This window comes from Cebus imitator, unplaced genomic scaffold (assembly GCF_001604975.1).
Source record: "Cebus imitator isolate Cc_AM_T3 unplaced genomic scaffold, Cebus_imitator-1.0 Scaffold25, whole genome shotgun sequence".
Classification (NCBI taxonomy): Eukaryota; Metazoa; Chordata; class Mammalia; order Primates; family Cebidae; genus Cebus; species Cebus imitator.
This window is the reverse complement of record NW_016107340.1, coordinates 10,600,028-10,617,752: the sequence shown is the minus strand read 5'-3', so window position 1 is coordinate 10,617,752 and position 17,725 is coordinate 10,600,028. Positions and strand designations below refer to the sequence as shown.

General features: G+C 39.9%; 1 protein-coding gene across 3 annotated transcripts in view; it reads left to right on the top strand.

Annotated features, from left to right (window-relative positions):
* The window catches only part of BCAT1 (branched chain amino acid transaminase 1), a 111,228-nt gene that overhangs the window by 52,865 nt on the left and 40,638 nt on the right, over nt 1-17,725 (top strand). For all 3 annotated transcript variants that reach the window (XM_017522994.2, XM_017522992.2, XM_017522995.2), the window contains exons 4-5: nt 5,415-5,525; nt 8,519-8,638. In XM_017522994.2, coding sequence (XP_017378483.1) covers nt 5,415-5,525; nt 8,519-8,638 — 231 coding nt within the window. The remainder of the gene's footprint in view (nt 1-5,414; nt 5,526-8,518; nt 8,639-17,725) is intronic.

Genomic DNA, 17,725 nt, shown 5'->3' with positions numbered 1-17,725 from the left:
TTAGGGCAGTTTCAAAAAAGACTTTCAAATTACTGTTACCCTTTGTTAAAAACCAAAATCTTCTATTATTAGTCTTCTGCTTCCAATATAAGTAAATGTTTTGCATTTATAACTGGATTGTGTATTGCATAATTATCACTGTGCAACAAAACAGCTTAAAATGACAAGCCTCATTTTTAAATGATTTTTCATGTTTCTAGGGTTGACTAGGATGGCTAGGTGGTTTTTGCCTGGGGTTTGACACGGTTGCTGTTGGTGGCTGGGGTTAGAGTCAGCTCACAGGCTTCTTAGCTCACATGGTGCTGTGGGAATGTCTCTTAGCATGCTAATGCTTTATAATTTGTGTATAATGAACAGTGAGGACAACTGGAAGTCACTTTCATTGCCATCTGGGCTGCAAAACTCAAGGAGTTGAGGGCTCTTCCAGCATTATTTGTTCTCTCTGTGATCTCCTCAGCATGGTGGTCGCAGAGTAGGCAGCCTTCTTTTGTGCTGACCTAGGGCCCCAAATCTGTGTGTCTCAGCTGACTGAGCCCAGATGGAAGCTCTATTGCTGTTTACTCCCTAGCCTCAAAATTACTCTTTCAGGAAAAATTCTCCAACTGAGTTTTTCGTCTTCTCTCATACCACCACCACAACAGTCAACATAGGAGGCTTCTGTGACCAAAGGTGTGGGGACTTCTCCCCACAACCAAGCAGCGAACGCCAGCTGGGTGTCCTCCAATTCAATTCCCACACTTGTTACGGGAAAGGGGTCCCAATCCAGACCCTATGAGGGGGTTCTTGGATCTTGCACAAGAAAGAATTTGGGGCAAGTCCATAAAGTAAATTTATTAAGAAAGTAAAGAAACAAAAGAATGGCTACTTCATAGATAGAGTAGCTCGGAGGGCTGCTGGTTGGCTATTTTAATGATTATTTCTTGATCATATGCTAAAGAAGGGGAAGAATATTCATAAATTTTCCAGGAAAGAGGTGGGCAGTTCCTGGAACTGATGGTTCCTCCCCTTTTTGGACCATGTAGGGTAACTTCCCATCATTGCCATGGCCTCTGTAAATTGTCATGGCACTGATGGGAGTGTCTGTTAGCATGCGAATGCATTATAATTAGCTTATAATGAGCAATGAGGATGACCAGAGATTACTTTATTTGCCATATGGGATTTGGTGGGTTTTGGCTGGCTTCTTTACCACTTCCTGTTTTATCAGTGGGGTCTTTGTGACCTGCATCTTGTGCGAATCTCCTATCTCATTCTGTGACCTAGAATACTAACCTCCTGGGAATGCAGCCCAGTAGGTCCCAGGCTTATTTTACCCAGCCCCTATTCAGGATGGAGTCGTTCTGGTTCACATGCCTCTGACATTATCCATCTGGAAATAGTGTCAGATCCCATTGGGTTGAGGGCTAATTCCTCAAGACCCCCACCAACCCCACCAGGCCCAGATATCAGTCACAAGTCCTTGCCTCTGAAACGTCTGATTAACTGGCATCAACTTAGAGTTCCCATGACCCCCTCTTCTGGTTTAATTAATTTACTGGAGCAGCTCACAAAACTCAGGGAATCACTTAGGGTTAGTGGTTTTTAATAAAGGATATTGCAAAGTATACAGATGAAGTGATGTGTAGGGTGAGGTATCAAGGGATGAAGTGCAGGGCTTCCATGCCATCCCTGGGTGTGCCACCCTCAAAGAACCTGCATATGTTGTTCTGCTATCTGGAAGCTCACTGAACTCATTCTTCTGGGTTTTTATGGAAGCTTCCCGTCAATATTCCTTCCCCTGGGGTATGAGGCAGGACCCTCACTACAGAGGGTCTTTTATTTCATTTCATTATTTTAAAAATATAAGATGGGGTCTTGCTATGTTACCTAGGGTGGTATTGAATTCCTGGGCCCAAGTGAGCCTTCCACCTCTGCCTACCAAAGTGCTAGTGTTGTATTGGACCGAGCGTAAAAAGTTATCACCAAGACAAAAGTATGCCAGATTGCAGGGTCATTTATTATGCTGGCGACCACAGAGGACTCACGTCCCTCCAACCTGTGGTGGCAAAAGGAGGGTGCCACGATTTTTTATACCCGAAAAACCACCTTGGGAGTGGGGGTGAGGGGCGGGGATGGGGATGAAAAGGTTTCGGACATTTCAAGGGCTAGGGGATTCTGTGATTCACCTCCTGGGTGGAGACAAGGGCGGGGGTCTCCGGACATTCCAAGGTCTAGGGGACTTTTGTCATTCTGTTTGTTACCTCAGTGGTTTACAGAAGTCAAGATATACATTTGTTTACACATCATCTGGGTGGTGATAGAAGTCACAGATTTTAGCAGTTACTGATAAGAAAAGGTAAGCAGCTTTACATAGTTTTGCAGAACAAACTAGCAGTTCTATTTACAGAGGCCAAGGACAGTAGTTATTGTGAGGAGAATGGGGCAGCCATTTCAACTTATCTAAAAACAGTTTTGCATTTGATAAAATAGTTTTGCTCTGGTTCTGGCTCTAGGCCAGCACAATATCACACTAGGACTACAGGCATGAGCCACCCAGTGCCTTTGGAGAAGCTCTTAAAACTCACAATCAGAAAGGAGGGCAGGAGAAAGTCAGAGAGATTCTGCTTTCTGCCCTTGAGGCCTAACACACCCAGCATTATAACAAAAGACTGTAACAAGGGCTACAGGAGTTACCAGCCAGGAACTCTAGATAAAAACCATTCTATATACCACAACCATGCAGTATTATTTCTGCCTTACTCTTATCAGTCACGATGGTTGCAAAGGCCTGCCCAAGTTCAAAAGAAGGAAAAAGCACTCTAGTTGATGAGGAATGTCAGAGTTCTGGAAGAGCGTGGGGGACTAGAAATATTGCATGGCCATTTCATGGAAACTACGGTCTGTGATATACATGAGTGATAAATGGGGAGATATGGTGGGTGCATTGGTTTCCTCTGAGTGCCAGATTGGGTTCTAGGATTTCACAGGCCAGGTATTACTGAAGTGACTGCGTTGTCTGGGGTATATACCTTGGGATCGTCGTTAAGCTCCAGAAAAATCTAGGACAAGGAATCACACGAGTTTAGGAGAAGAGGTTTAATAGGCAGAAGAGAAGGATAAACAGCTCTGCTCTCTCTTTAGAGAGAGGGGGTCTCCAAGTGGAAAACACTGTCTAGCAGTGGATAAGCTGGATTTTATAGTCAGGTTCGAGGAGGAAGTGTCTGATTTACTTAGGGCTCACAGATTGGTTTGATCAGGTATGACGTTTACCTAGCTCACCAGGAAGTCTGGTTGCCCCACCCTAATCTTATTATGCAAATAGGCTTTCCAGTTGATTGCCACCATCTTATCTGCTCCTTACTGTACCAGTGGCTGACAAAGAGAAGGGAAGATGGAGCTACCACCTTGAACATGATTGACACAACTTCGGGTATCTATGCCTGCAGTTCGATTTTACAGGCTGCTCTTCATTAGAAAGGCCTGTTTTCTTTCTATCTTTTTTAAAACTCCTACATGGAAAATTAGGCAGGGATTTTATTTCAAAGAGTTTCTTCCCAAATACTATGGTAAAACATCTATTTCATTTATATTTCAGGCTTTTTCATAGATATTAATGTTCCTCTTATACTGATACATGTAGGACATCACATGATGGTCAACCTGACTTTTAAGTTCAGTAATAGTTGCATTTTTTAATGCAAAATTAAATAGGAGTAATATCTTTGAACATGTTTCTCCTCCACTCATCAGACCTATTGATTCTAGAATCCATTTTGAGAGCTGCAACTACATGTGGTTTCTGTTAATATCTGAAAGTAATTTTTAAGATAAATATGTGAAGGTTTCAAATAGTGGAGGAGAGATGCGAACTGTGCGTAGGGAACGTGGATAAAAGGATATGAAAAGTTGATAATAGGCACTTCATTTTCAGGTTGAAATCAATATTTAGTGAAATAAATAGTAATAAAACCTTGCCAGTTTTATTTTAGAAAGTATTTGCAAGCCAGGTGCAGTGGCTCATACCTGTGATTACAGCACTTTGGGAGGTGGAGGCAGGCAGATCACTTGAGCCTGGGAGTTTGAGACCAGCCTGGGCAACATGGCGAAACCTCGTCTCTACAAAAAATACAAAAAAATAATTGGGTGTGGTGGTGCGCACCTGTAGTCCCAGCTACTCTGGAGGCTGAGTTTGGAGGATTGCTTGAACCCAGGGGGTGGAGTTTGCAGTGAGCCAAGATCTTGCCACTGCACTTCATTCAGCCTGGGTGACACAGAAAAACCGTGTCTCAAAAATATATATATATTTGCATGATCCCTTTTTGTATCTTTTTGTTTCAGATATTGTCAGCTCAGTCCAATCTAACAATTTTATCTTTTAACTGAAGCTTTAGTCCTGTTGTATTTAATAAACTGATAATATACATGATTTGTATTTCTTTTGTTCTTATGTAAGTTTTTAGGGTACACATCTTTAAAGGCCTTACTTTTTGTTATCATTCAGTTTAACATATTTTTTAATTTCCATTTTTCTTCTGTGACCTATAGGTTTATTTAGTGGTAGATCGAGTTTCCAAAATGTGGATAGTGTCCAGTCACATTTTTGGTATTGATTTCTGGCTTATCTTGTGGTTGGAAAACATGTGAATTCTACAGCTCGACTGTGTGAGAGTTCTCTATGTCAGTTAGGGAAGTTTGTTGTTCCTGTTGTTCATATCTTTCCTATGAAGAAACAGATTATTAAGCTTTAGCCTGTTTGTTCTATAAATTACTTAGAAAACCTGTGTTAAATTTTCCCACCAAAATTATTGATTTTTCTCTTTTCCCTGTATTTATCAGTACATATCTACTGAAGTCTATTCAAATCCCTGCTCAGTGGTTTGTTCAGGACAGCACTTTGTTTGAGGAAGGTGACATGGCCTAACATAGAATGGTCTTGAGCTGCCTCGTTTCTGTGATATAGGGACTGAACCAGCTCTGGTCACATCTGGATTATCTAATATCCAGTGTTCAAATGAACCAGATTAAACGAAAGAATATGGGGGTACTCTTTGGGGGCCAGGGTGCCACAAGGCCTTTGGTTTCAATCTCCATTGCCTAGGGAATCAACCTGTGTTGTGTGATTTTAGGTGTTTTCTTCCTGCTCCCTTAAATAACACCTAAATGTGTTATTCAGCAGTGTGACTCCTGCTAAGCCATGAAGAATTTGGAATTCCTACCAAATTCTGGTGATAAAATAACTCCCCCCACCACCCCCACGTTGTTTTGACTAGTCCTGTCAACTGTTAGCTTTCCTGGATTTAACCGATCTCAAGTTAAGGTCAATATCAACTACTTTATGAGATGAATAAGATGAGCGGCCATAGGAAAGTCAGTCTCTTGAACACGGGTTGTTTTCTTTTAGTTACTGTCTAAGATATTTTCTCTTTTATCTCCAGTTATTTGAAGGATTGAAGGCATTTCGAGGAGTAGATAATAAAATTCGACTGTTTCGGCCAAACCTCAACATGGATAGAATGTGTCGATCTGCTGTGAGGGCAACCCTGCCGGTATGTACATGCAGAAGTTTGTTTTGTGTTTCTTTTAATGTAATGGGTCATGGTGTTGACCATCAAATAAATCATTTCTGAATAGTTAGATAAATATTCAGTACAAACCATATGAACGTTAACGTTATTTCTGATCTACTTCAGCTAGGTAAAAATACAAGAAAATGGCAGGGTGCAATGGTTCACTCTGTAATACCAGCACTTTGGGAGGCTGAGGTGGGCAGATCACTTGAAGCCAGGAATTTGAGACCAGCCTGGCCAACATGGTAAAACCCCATCTCTGCAAAAAATACAAAAATTAGCTGGGTTTGGTGGCACACACATGTGACTTCAGCTACTTGGGTGGCTAAGGCATGAGAATTGCTTGAACCTGGGAGGTGCAGCCTGCAGTAAGCCGAGATCATCACATCACTGTACTCTAGCCTGGGCGACAAAGCAAGACTCTGTCAAAAAACAAAAAACAAACCAAAAAAAAAAAATACCCCAAAACCCAAGAAAATAATATCATTTGGCAATTCCACAATTTTTAAAAATCAGTGTCTGTAGGGGATTCATATGCATGAGATGAAAAAATAAGGAAGAAAAATGTATCTCAAACTAAAAGTTCAAGACCACATGAAATTAATATAGAAAATGGAAAGTATGGTGTGCAGTACAGGTATTTTGGGGATATTTTTCGTAATTGCTTTAGATGCTAGCAAGATACAGCAACTTAAATATTTTGATATTTTATCTTAAGTAATGTTTTGAGATAAAAAGATATCAAAATGGTTTCTCATGGCTATTGAATCATGGCTGTCACAATGTTTGTTACAGAGCAGAAATCATTGTAAGGTGAGTTAGGTTTTTGTTTTGTTTTGTTTTGTTTTTTGAGACAGAGTCTTTCTCTGTCACCCAGCCCGTAGTGCAGTGGTGCAATCTCAGCTCACTAAAACCTTCCGGGTTCAAGTGATTCTTGTGCCTCAGCTTCCTAAGTAGCTGGGATTACAGGTGCACACCACCACACCCAGCTAATTTTTTTTTTTTTTTCTTAAATTTTTGGTAGAGACATGATTTTACCATGTTGGCCAGGTTGGTCTCCAATCCTGGACTCAAGTGTTCTGCCTGCCTCAACCTCCCAAAGTGCTGAGATTACAGATGTGAGCCACCACACCCAGCTTCAGGGGATTTAGCCCAAGCTGTGCATTCAGGAAGCCTGAGGACAGCTAATTCAAGTGCTCTTCATTCGTTTGCCTATTTTTGTAACCCACATTTCACCCACCTCCTTTGAAGGCCATAATATAGAAGCAGAGGGGAAATTAACCTAAATTCTTTGGACTAGGTCATAGTTCACTCTTCTACCCATTACAGCCATATCACTGGGAAAAATCTTTAAACTGGGGCCAGAAGAAAAGGGGAGTAATATTTGTTAGACGTCAATTTTGCTGTTAACTGTGTTATGTGGTTTCACATTCCTTACCTGTGTAGTCACAGCAGTAAGGCATTGCTAAGAAGGTTATTTGTTGTACAGTTTATTAGTGCCTTTGTACAGAGAAGAAAACTTGAGTCCAGAGAAATTAAATGACTTGTCTGAAGTCACACAGAGCAAAAGGACAGGGGAAGAAATTAGAGCCAGGTTTTTTGATTCCTGGTCAAGTTCTCTTCTCACTGAATTCTGTCTCTAGACAGCAATACCAGGGGCTGAGACAGGTGATACAAAGTTCACCCATATGATTGGCAGTCCAAGTTTCTACAACACTACACTATGATTGCTGCTACAGGTAATTTTTTTTTTTTTTAATTTCGAGATGGAATCTTGCTCTGTCACTCAGGCTTAAGAGCAGTGGCACAATTTCCGCTCACTGCAACCTCCACCTCCCAGGTTCAAGCGATCCTCCTGCTTCAGCCTCCAGAATAGCTGGGACTACAGGTGCCTGCTACCACACCTGGCTAATTTTCTGTATTTTTTAGTAGAGACGGGGTTTCAACGTGTTAGCCAGGATGGTCTCGATCTCCTGACCTCATGATCTGCCTGCCTCAGCCTCCTAAAGTGATTACAGGCGTGAGCCACCACGCCTGGCCCTACAGGTTAATATTTAAATAGACAAATTCCGACATCATAAGCTTTATTCAGATGCTTATTACTCATTTCTACCTTAGGTAATCCATCACATCTCTGAAAGTATGTTTCTTTGCCTTGCAAGTAAGGAGAGACTATTTAAATTATTTTACAAAGTATCACCCATCTAGTAGATGCAATTTTTTTTTTTCCTTCAGAAATAAAGTGCTCTTTGCTTTTGCCCATTTTCCTATTGGGTTATCTATCTCTTCACTGACTTTGGTGATATCCAGATATACCAGTTAAAATCCTTTGTTGATCATGCTACCAATAATTTCACTCAGTTTGTTGCTTTCATATCTTTTGAAGAACAGAAGTCTTTAAGTTTCAAAGGGTCAAATTTTATCCATTTTTTTCCTTTATGATTTGTCTTTTACATCTACTTAAGAATCCTTTCCTACCTTATGGTCACTGAGATATTTTGTACTTTTTAATAAAAGTCTTAGTATTTTGTCACATTTAAGTATATCACGCAGTTAGAATTGATTTGGGGGTATGGTATGAGGTAAGGATCTAATTTCTTATCTCATATGGATAGCTCTTCATTCTGTCACAGTTTTTGGAGGGAAAATCACAGAAAAAAATGGTTTGGTTTTATTATTTCTTAAAAAAGTTTTTTAATTGGTACCACAAATTGTCCATATTTATGAATTACATGTAATGTTTTAATGCATGCATACAATGTGTAATGATTAGGATAAATAAGAAAGAAATACATAAAAATTAGGATAATTAGGATATCCATCACCTCAAACATTTCTTATTTCTTGGTGTTGGGATTATTACTACTTTTTTTAACAAAAAAAGTTAAAGTCTAAATGCTTCAGTGAGGATCATTTATTATTGCCACATTGGGAGCAAATTCTGTCATTTATTATGTTTTTCCTTCTTTCAGGTATTTGACAAAGAAGAGCTCTTAGAGTGTATTCAACAGCTTGTGAAACTGGATCAAGAATGGGTCCCTTATTCAACATCTGCTAGTCTGTATATTCGTCCTACATTCATTGGAACTGAGGTGCAAACCGATTCCTTATTTTGGGGTAGTTTGGTGGGCAAGTCATTGTTTATTGTTGTTTGAAACTTAATAGCGTATAGTTTGCAGTAGCCCTCCAGTAGTATCATTAATGACTTTTTCCTTCTCATTGTCAAGATTAGGTGTAGCAAACATTTTCTGTAAAGAGGCAGACAGTAAATATTTTTTGGCTTTGTGGCCATATAGTTTCTATTAAGAAATTAGATACCTACCTCTTACCATACCCCAAAATCAATTATAATTGAATTATGTACTTAAATGCAACAAAATACTATGACATTTATTAAGAAATACAAAATATCTCTGTGACCTTAGGTAGGAAATGATTTTTTTTTTTTTTTGAGACAAGGTCTCGCTCTGTTGCTTAGGCTGGGGTGCAGTGAGGTGATCACAGCTGACTACAGCCTTGATCTCCTGGACTTAAGTGATCCTCCTGCCTCAGCTTCCCAAGTAGCTAGGACTACAGGCATGTGCCACCATGCTTAGCTAATTTTTAAATTTTTTGTAGAGATGAGGTCTCTATTGTCCAGACTGGTCTCAAACTCCTGGCCTCTAGCAATCTTCCCACTTCAGCCTCCAAAAGTGCTGGAATTACAGGGGTGAGCCATGTCACCTGACTGGAAAGGATTCTTAAATTCTGCCATTTTAGTACTAAAGCAGCCATAAACAGCACATAAATGAGTAAACGTGGTGCTGCTTGCCTTGCCTGCTTAAGACTAGTCATTATTTTCTCAGTTTACAAGTGCAGTGTCTCCCATTGTGGCAGCATTTCTCAGGTAGAAATGGTTTTAAAATTTGGGGGAGGGAGAGTTGCTACTTTTCATTTTCCTGAAGTCTTGGGATTACTTGGTATGAAGTGGGAATGGATGGTCCTCTTCCCACATAGAAAAATTGTGAAAATAAAGTTCACAGTGGGAGTTAGGGAAGGAAATTGAAGAGCTGGGATGGTAGGTTTAAATAAATGACCTTATGATTTCCTGGTGGGCCACAGTCTATTCGTTGGGTTCCCTTGTGAACAAAAGTATGTATTAGGCATGCCTGGAGGGTCCAAGGCCTTTTGAGTGGACAAGTATTTTATATGAAGACTCTGTCACTTGTCTCTGGTATCTGGTAGGCAGCTGTGACCTTTGAGAGTGGGTGATATTGAAGGATAATTGACAGAAGAAGATGGAATTTAGCTGGCAGGTAAAGAGAGTGGGAACATACGAAGATGTTTGGAATAAGAGAGTCAGAGTGCTTTTGCTATAGTCTAGCCATTCTGTTCTCTACTAAGTGTTGTGAGGTTACAGATTTTCTACTAGGCAGTATGAATGGGAAACGTAGGGAGATACATAGGGCTCTGGAATAAATACCAAAGTGTTTTCTTTGGTATACTTGGTGCCTTTAGAAAACCTTTTAAGGATGTAGATAATGAATTTCAGTCTCTCTGACAAGTTTTAAAGAATTGGAACAATTTAAAAAGTCATCTACTTCTATAAGTTTTTTGACATTTTAAGATAATTGAATTTTTTTTCCAACTTTTAATTTCCAGGGTACATGTGCAGGTTTGTTATATAGGTAAATGTGTGCCAGGGTGGTTTGCTGCACAGAGCAACCCATCACCTAGGTATTAAGCTGAGCATCCATTAGCTATTCTTCCTGATGCTCACCCTCCTCCCGCCCCTCCCAACAGGTCCTAGTGTATGCTGCTCCCCCGCATGTGTCCACATGTTCTCATTGTTTAGCCCCGACTTATAAGTGAGAACATGTGGTGTTTGATTTTTCCTTTAATTTTTTTTTAACTTTATCATAGGAAGAAGTACTTTTTAAAAGTTGGTTGAAACATTTTTACTGATCTCAAAGCACTATCTTCCAGTTATTCTGAGATACTTTTTCAGGCTAAGATCTGATACTCCTATTCCTAGTTTGTTGACAGTTTTTGTCATGAATGGATGTTGGATTTTGTCAACTTTTTTGAATCTTTTGACATATTATGTGGCTTTGTACTTTATTATATTATTAATGAATGAATTGTATCAACTTATTTTTGGATATTAAATCAACCTTACTTTCCTAAGCAAAATCCTACTTGATCATTGTGAATAATCCATTTTTTATCTTGCTATATTCAGTTTGCTAATATTTTAAGAATTTTTGTGTCAATGTTCATGAAAGATTGATCTAGTTTTCTTTTTCTTTCTTTCTTTCTTTTTTTTTTTTTTAACATCTCTCTCTTCTTCCTCTTGATCTAGTTTTCTAATACAGCTGGGCCCCAACTTACAATGGTCCTACTTTGGATTTTTTTGACTCTGTGATGGTATGAAAGCAATATGAATTTGGTAGAAACTGTCCTTTGAGTACATATACCACCCTGTTTTGTTTTACTCTTAGTATTCAATAAATTAGATGAGATATTCAATACTTTATTAAAAATAATACAGTTTTAGATGATTCTGCCCAACCATAGGTTAATGTAACTGTTCTGAGCACATTTAAAATAGGATAGGCAGAACTATGATGGATGTTTGGTAGGTTAGGTGTATTAAATGCATTTTCACCTTAAGGATATTTTCAACTTATGATGAGTTTATTGAGGTGGAACCCCATCATAAGTCGAGGAACAGCTATATGTCTAATTCCATGATTTAGTAAATTATTTAGATTGCCAGAATCCTATAATCTACAGTTAGGCAAGATCTTAAATCAGGTCCACCTTGTAGTCATGATCATTCTCACTATTAGAGAGTTCTTAACTTTTTGTGTTGGAATTTCCGAGGTGTTATTTAAAATACACATGTGGAATCCAATCCCCAGAGACTCTGAGTAGATCTGGAGAGTGATTCTGATGCCTGCCCACATTCAAGAACCTTAGCACAAAAGCCCTGCCAAGTTTCTCTTTCACTATACACTCTATCAACTTATATGCTTGATCATACTTTGGACCTCAAAATCAATAATTTTTAAAAATCTGCTTCCTAAGTTGTAACATAACAATTGAAGAAAATAATGAATACCATTTGGGGAGTCAACATTATTTATATTAGGTTGGTATATTTATATCAACTATCATTTTCTAATTAGCAGTGTAGGCAGAAGAAGGCATCACTTGTGATTCAGACAGGATCATGATACAAATAACATCCAATAAAGTACATGGATTTAAATATTTCTGCCCCCCCACAGATGTTACACAATTCATGTTGGTAATAATCATGCGTTAGATTTTCACGGTGGCAACGTTTGATATGTGAACTACTGGCTGGAAGACAGGTGCCAGTAGCTTCAGGTTCATTGGGATTCTTTCATCAGAGATGATTAGCTTTTGCTTGTCTTTTTATGTTACTTATTTTTATGATGGGTCTGTCCTGTCATTGTCTTCATAGAATAACTGTAAGCTCAACTCTGTCAGTTGTGTGATTTTTAAAAAATTTTTTTGGTCCTGTCTTGAACTCCTGACCTCAGGTAATCCGCCCGCCTTGGCCTCCCAAAGTGCTGGGATTATGGGCATGAGCCACTGCACCCAGCCTGATAACAATCTTGTGAGCAGGTGCTGCTGCAGTATTTTAGGGTTGTGGAAGTAAGGTCCAAAGAGGTGAAATAAGAGCTTGAATGCTCCTAACCTCCATCCTGCAACATCTCTTACGTGTCAGTACCTGCGCTAGGTCTAGGGATACTGTGCTAAGTAAAATCTATCTTCTTGCTTTCACAGAGCCCGGTGTCTGGCAGGGGGTCAGACTTCCATAATACAAACCCACTAAATTAGTGCATATTGATGGTCGTCACTGCTGCAAAGAAGTGGGAGTGGAAACATAGCTCTGATAGGGGCAACTAAGTTCTTTCCCATCTCATTCTAATATGTCTCCTTTCATCTTTACATTTTTTTTTTATGAGCTATCAGCTTTCTTGCTCTCAACCATATTTGATGTATTTAACCAGATTTTATATATTGTATATTTTATAACATGTGTATCATATAACATGCACATATACATACATATACACAGGCAGTTAAGTCTCAAGTTCAATTACCATGCTTCTAAGTTTAGGACTATCCAGTTTCATTTTGGTGGAGAAAATATCTGGTAAAAAAAATTCAAACAGAACCAAAGGTATACAACAGATGGGAAGTTTCCTTTTCACTCTCACACTCTCATTCCAATCCAGGGTTCTACCATTCACCTCCTTCCAAGCAATTCCTATTGCCAGCTTTTCTTATACTCTTTCAGAAATACATATTGATACACACACACACACACACACACACACACACACACTTACATGTGTTTGTACATTATCTCTTTTACAAAATTGGCAGTGATTCTTTGCCCTATTAGCCACTACTCAAAAATTTTAAAACAAATACACGCCTATACTCATACAATTCAAATAAAATAACAAAAGTGAAAATCTATGGACGGCAGCACATGGTTAAGATGAAAGCATGATGGGTACAATTGAAACCCTTTGTGTACCTTGCTCCTTTGCCTCCCTTCCCTCTCCAGTAGAGTCCACCATGTTGGGGGTTATAACAGTTCCTCTTTTATGTCCCTCCATCCTACATCTGTTGTGACATTCTCTTTTACTACAGATGGACATTTTGGTGGACATATGTACTTGCTTCCCTGTTATTTACCTAGGAGTTGAATTGCTGGGTCACAGGGTCTATGTATGTTAAGCTTCAGTAGATACTGCTGTTGTAGGACTTTGTTCTTAGTTCAGCTAAAGACAGGGTCCTTGTCACACACACGGCCACAAAATATTAGGTTCGTAGACAATTTGAAAGGTGAGAATAATGGAATTTATTGGGAAAAAAGGGAAACAGGGACCCTCCTTGGCACAATGCCAGGGTCCTGCTAGTGTGCGTCCCACCTCACAGATTGAATCCCAGGTACCACCCAAGAAGAGGAAGGGCCAGGCACCTCCCTGCTGCAAAGGGTGTGAACTTGTGTGGCTCTATCCCGGTATGTACTCCTCCCAGTACACAGGCCAGTTGGAGTTTCTCTGGGGACCCCTTCCCACCTGGCTGTCTCACTGCTAAACTCCCAAAGTGCTTATACAGGTTTACTTTCCCATCAGTGGTATATGTATTTGCTTCATTTCCTTGCCAATACTGATACTGTCTTACTAATTTTCCTCAGTCTGATGAACAGTCTTATGTTATTTGCGGTTTAGTTTAATTTCCCTGAAGATAAATTATGTTGAGTACCTTTTCATATGTTTACTAGCTACAGAAGTCCTCTTGTGAAGTGCCTTTGCAAGTCTTTTGTCTTTTTAATTTTTGCATCTTTGTATATTCTAGTTATAAATCCTTTGTCTGGTATATGTATCACAAATAACTTTCTAATCTGTGCCAAAACCTATGTTGGATAAATGTACTACAAATAGTTTCCCAGTCTGTGGCTAGCTTTTTTGTCTGTCTTGCTTTGTCACTTTCTGATACCTTGAACAGAGGACTTAATTTTAATGTAAAGTTTTCTTTGTTTTGTAATTTATGTGTTTTAAAGTTTGTTACTCCAAGGTCATACAGGTTAAAGGAATTCCTACTCTAAAAACATTCTGTTAAAGTTTTGCTTTCTTTTAATTTAAATGAAATCCATATGAAAGTAAATTTTGTATCAAGTAACGGATTCAATTCCTTTTTTTTTCTACATGGAGACCAAATTGTCCCATCACCATTTATTGAGTGGTCTCTCCTTTCCTCACTGATTACAGTGCCAGCTGTTGATCTGTCAGGTTTCCATAGATGAAGAACATTTCTGGGCTCTCTATCTGTACTTTCCTTTTTAAAAAAATAGTGGCAATACTATGAGCAATTTTGTTTGCATTGTTTTTTACACTTAAAAATTGTCTTGGAGATCCTTTCCTTTTGGTACATATGGATATACAGTACCCCTATTTTTTTCCATTTTTCCAGATTTGGGGTATCTGTTGTATCTGTTGTACATATGTACCATACTGAATTTAATATAGAATGTCATAAATTACAAGTTGTACCATTATTTTATACACTAAGATGGAGACTCAAACTGCAACACAGTACTTTCCTGATCATCCTGAGTAATTCATGAGTTAGTTATACTAGCCCCTTTTTTCTTTGAGATATATATTTTCTGAGGGAATCTGTCATTTCTCTTGCCATCAGTTGCATTGCTTGGCTGGTGATAGGTATTTTTATTTTTGCATGTAACTTGGTAACAAATGTTACACCGCTCTATCCCCGCACCCCCCAACCCAACTGTCAGATGGAGTCTTGCTTTGTTGCCCAGGCTGGAGTGCAGTAGTGCAATCTCGGCTCACTGCCACCTCCGTCTCCCAGCAAAGCTGTCATTGCCACACGTGGCCTTAGCTCTTGATACTGATGATACTTCCAATGGCTATGGTCATTGGTGACACATGTTGACTGTGCCATGTTAAATGTCTGAAAAACTTATGATTTGGCACTGAGAAGAAAAGTAACTGCACAGAAAAGCACAAAGGTAGGAACAAAGTGAAACAAATTTAGACTATTAAACACATGCAAGTCAATGTTCAAGCGATTCTTCTGCCCCAGCCTCCTGAGTAGCTGGGATTATAGGTATGTGCCACCATGCCCAGATAATTTTTGTTTTAGCATAGATGGGGTTTCACCATGTTGGCCAGGCTGGTCTCGAACTCCTGACCTCAGGTGATCTACCCACCTCGGCCTCCCAAAGTGCTGGGATAACAGGCGTGAGCCACCGTGCTCAGCCAGCTTTATCTTTTTAAAGGTTTCTTCCTATTGTGGGTTTCATTAGTGGGCTTAGTTGCTGCTTTGCAAAAAAACATGGACTCGCATTTGTTTATATATGTCTCTACTTTTAATTAAGCTGACTTTTAATTAAATATATCATTACCAGACTCTAGCCAGGACAAACAGCTAATATTTCTGGCTTTTGAACTTTACCAAAAGTAACCTCCCAGGTGAAACCAATAAGCCTTAACTAAGGTTATGCTTTAACCACAGGTGTGGGAGCTATTTTCAAAGAGGTGGTAAGTGTTTTTTACTAGATCTAGAACCTCCAAACATAGCTCAGAGAAAGGAAAATTCAAGACAGGGAGTCAGAAGTTGTTCATGGAGGGGAAGAGAATTAATAAATGGCAAAGGTCACATAGATATCAAACCAGAAAGGACTCATTCCCAAAGCTAGAAATTAAACCCAGGCCGCCACTGTGAAATAGCAAAGCCCTAGCTACTAAGCTGCAGTACTGCACAGTCTCCATTGCTCCTCTGAGAAGGAGCCTAGAGCATCCAATTTTGAGCTTGCAAAGGCTTTAACTGCTCAAGATAATTTTTAGGACAGGAACCTCAAGATTCACACCCTCTGGATGGCAGGAGAAAGTACACCCACATGGTTACAAGGTCTAGCTTTCAAGGATGTAAAACAAGACTAGAGAGAAACTTCATCCAGTTTTTGTTTCAGGCGCCTGCAGAAAAGTTTGTAACTGAACAGTTTGCTGGGGCAGCTTGAATAGCAGATTTGTAGGGTTTTAGGACTGCATTCTATCCTGTGGCTAGGGCTGCCATAATAGAATGTTACAGACTAGGCAGCTTCAACCACAGGTGTTTATTTTCTCACTGTTCCAGAGTCTAGAAGTCCAAGATGAGGGTGCCCGCAAAGCTGATTTCTGGTAAGACCCCTGCTCCTGCGTTGTAGATGGCTACCTTCTCCCTGTGTCCTCACTGGACCTTTCCTCTGTGTGGCCAAAGGAGCTTTCTCTGGTTTCTTTTCCTCTTCTTATAAGGACAACAGGCCTATGGATTAAGGTCTCACCCTCATGACTTCATTTAAGTTTCATTACCTCTTTAAAGGCCCTATGTCCAAACACAGTCACATCGTGGGTTAGGATTTCAACACAGGAATTTTAGGGACACAATTCAGTCCATAATAGGAGGGCGTTGGAAGGAGAGTGTTCCATGCAGAGGAAGTAGTGCAGTAGAGCATATGGAAATGTGAAAGTGAGGAGCAATGGAAGGGGTTCAGTATGGCTTGAGCATGGGGTGTGTACAGGATGAAGGCTATTGTTACTAAACCAAACTGGGGTCTTTCACCCAATGCAGTAAAGTCTCTCACCCACACTGGGATTTTACAGTGGGAGAAAGGAGGGTGTTTATTTACAGGGCAACAAGCAAACAGAATCAGGAGCTCATGCTTAAGACCTAAACTCCCCAATGGCTTACACGTATGGTGGCAAAGCAGAGGTTACAGGCAAAGGCATAAATCAGCACATGGAAGCCATATACTGGTTTGGCCTAAAAAGGTGGGATATCTTGAAGTGGGGGCTTACAGGCTATAGGTAAATCCAAAGATTTTCTGATTTGCACACTGATTAAGGAAGGGGAGATTTGTCTAAAGATGGGATCAGCAGGCCAGGCATGGTGCTCATGACTGTAACCTCAGCACTTTGAAAGGCTGAGGCAGGAGAGCAAATTGAGGCCAGGATTTCAAGACCAGCCTGGTAACATGGCAAGATCCTGTCTCCAAAAAAAAAAAAAAAAAAAAAAACAAAAAAAAAAAAAACAGACATAGTGGTTTGAACAGAACAGGCTAAAAAAAAAAAAAAGAAAAAAAAAAAGAAAGATGGGATCAGCAGAAAGGAATGTTAGGTTTGGTCTATGGCAGACTTCCTCCAGGCCTCTCAGAAAGAAATTTAAAACAAAGAATGGTGCCAGGCATGGTGGCTCATGCCTGTAATCCCAGCACTTTGGGAGGCCGAGGCGGGAGGATCACTTGAGGTCAGGAGTTTGACACCAGCCTGGCCAACATGGTGAAATCTCATCTCTACTGAAAATACAAAAACTAGCTGGGTGTGGTGACGGGCGCCTGTAATCCAAAGGAGGCACAGGCAGGAGAATAACTTGTTCCTGGGAGATGGAGATTGAAGTACGCCAAGATTGCACCACTGCACTCCAGCCTGGGCAAGAGAGCAAGACTGGAGACTCCCTCTAAAACAAAACAAAACAAAACAAAGTGGCTCAAGCCTGTAATCCCAGCACTTTGGGAGGCCGAGGCGGGTGGATCACGAGGTCAAGAGATCGAGACCATCCTGGTCAACATGGTGAAACCCCGTCTC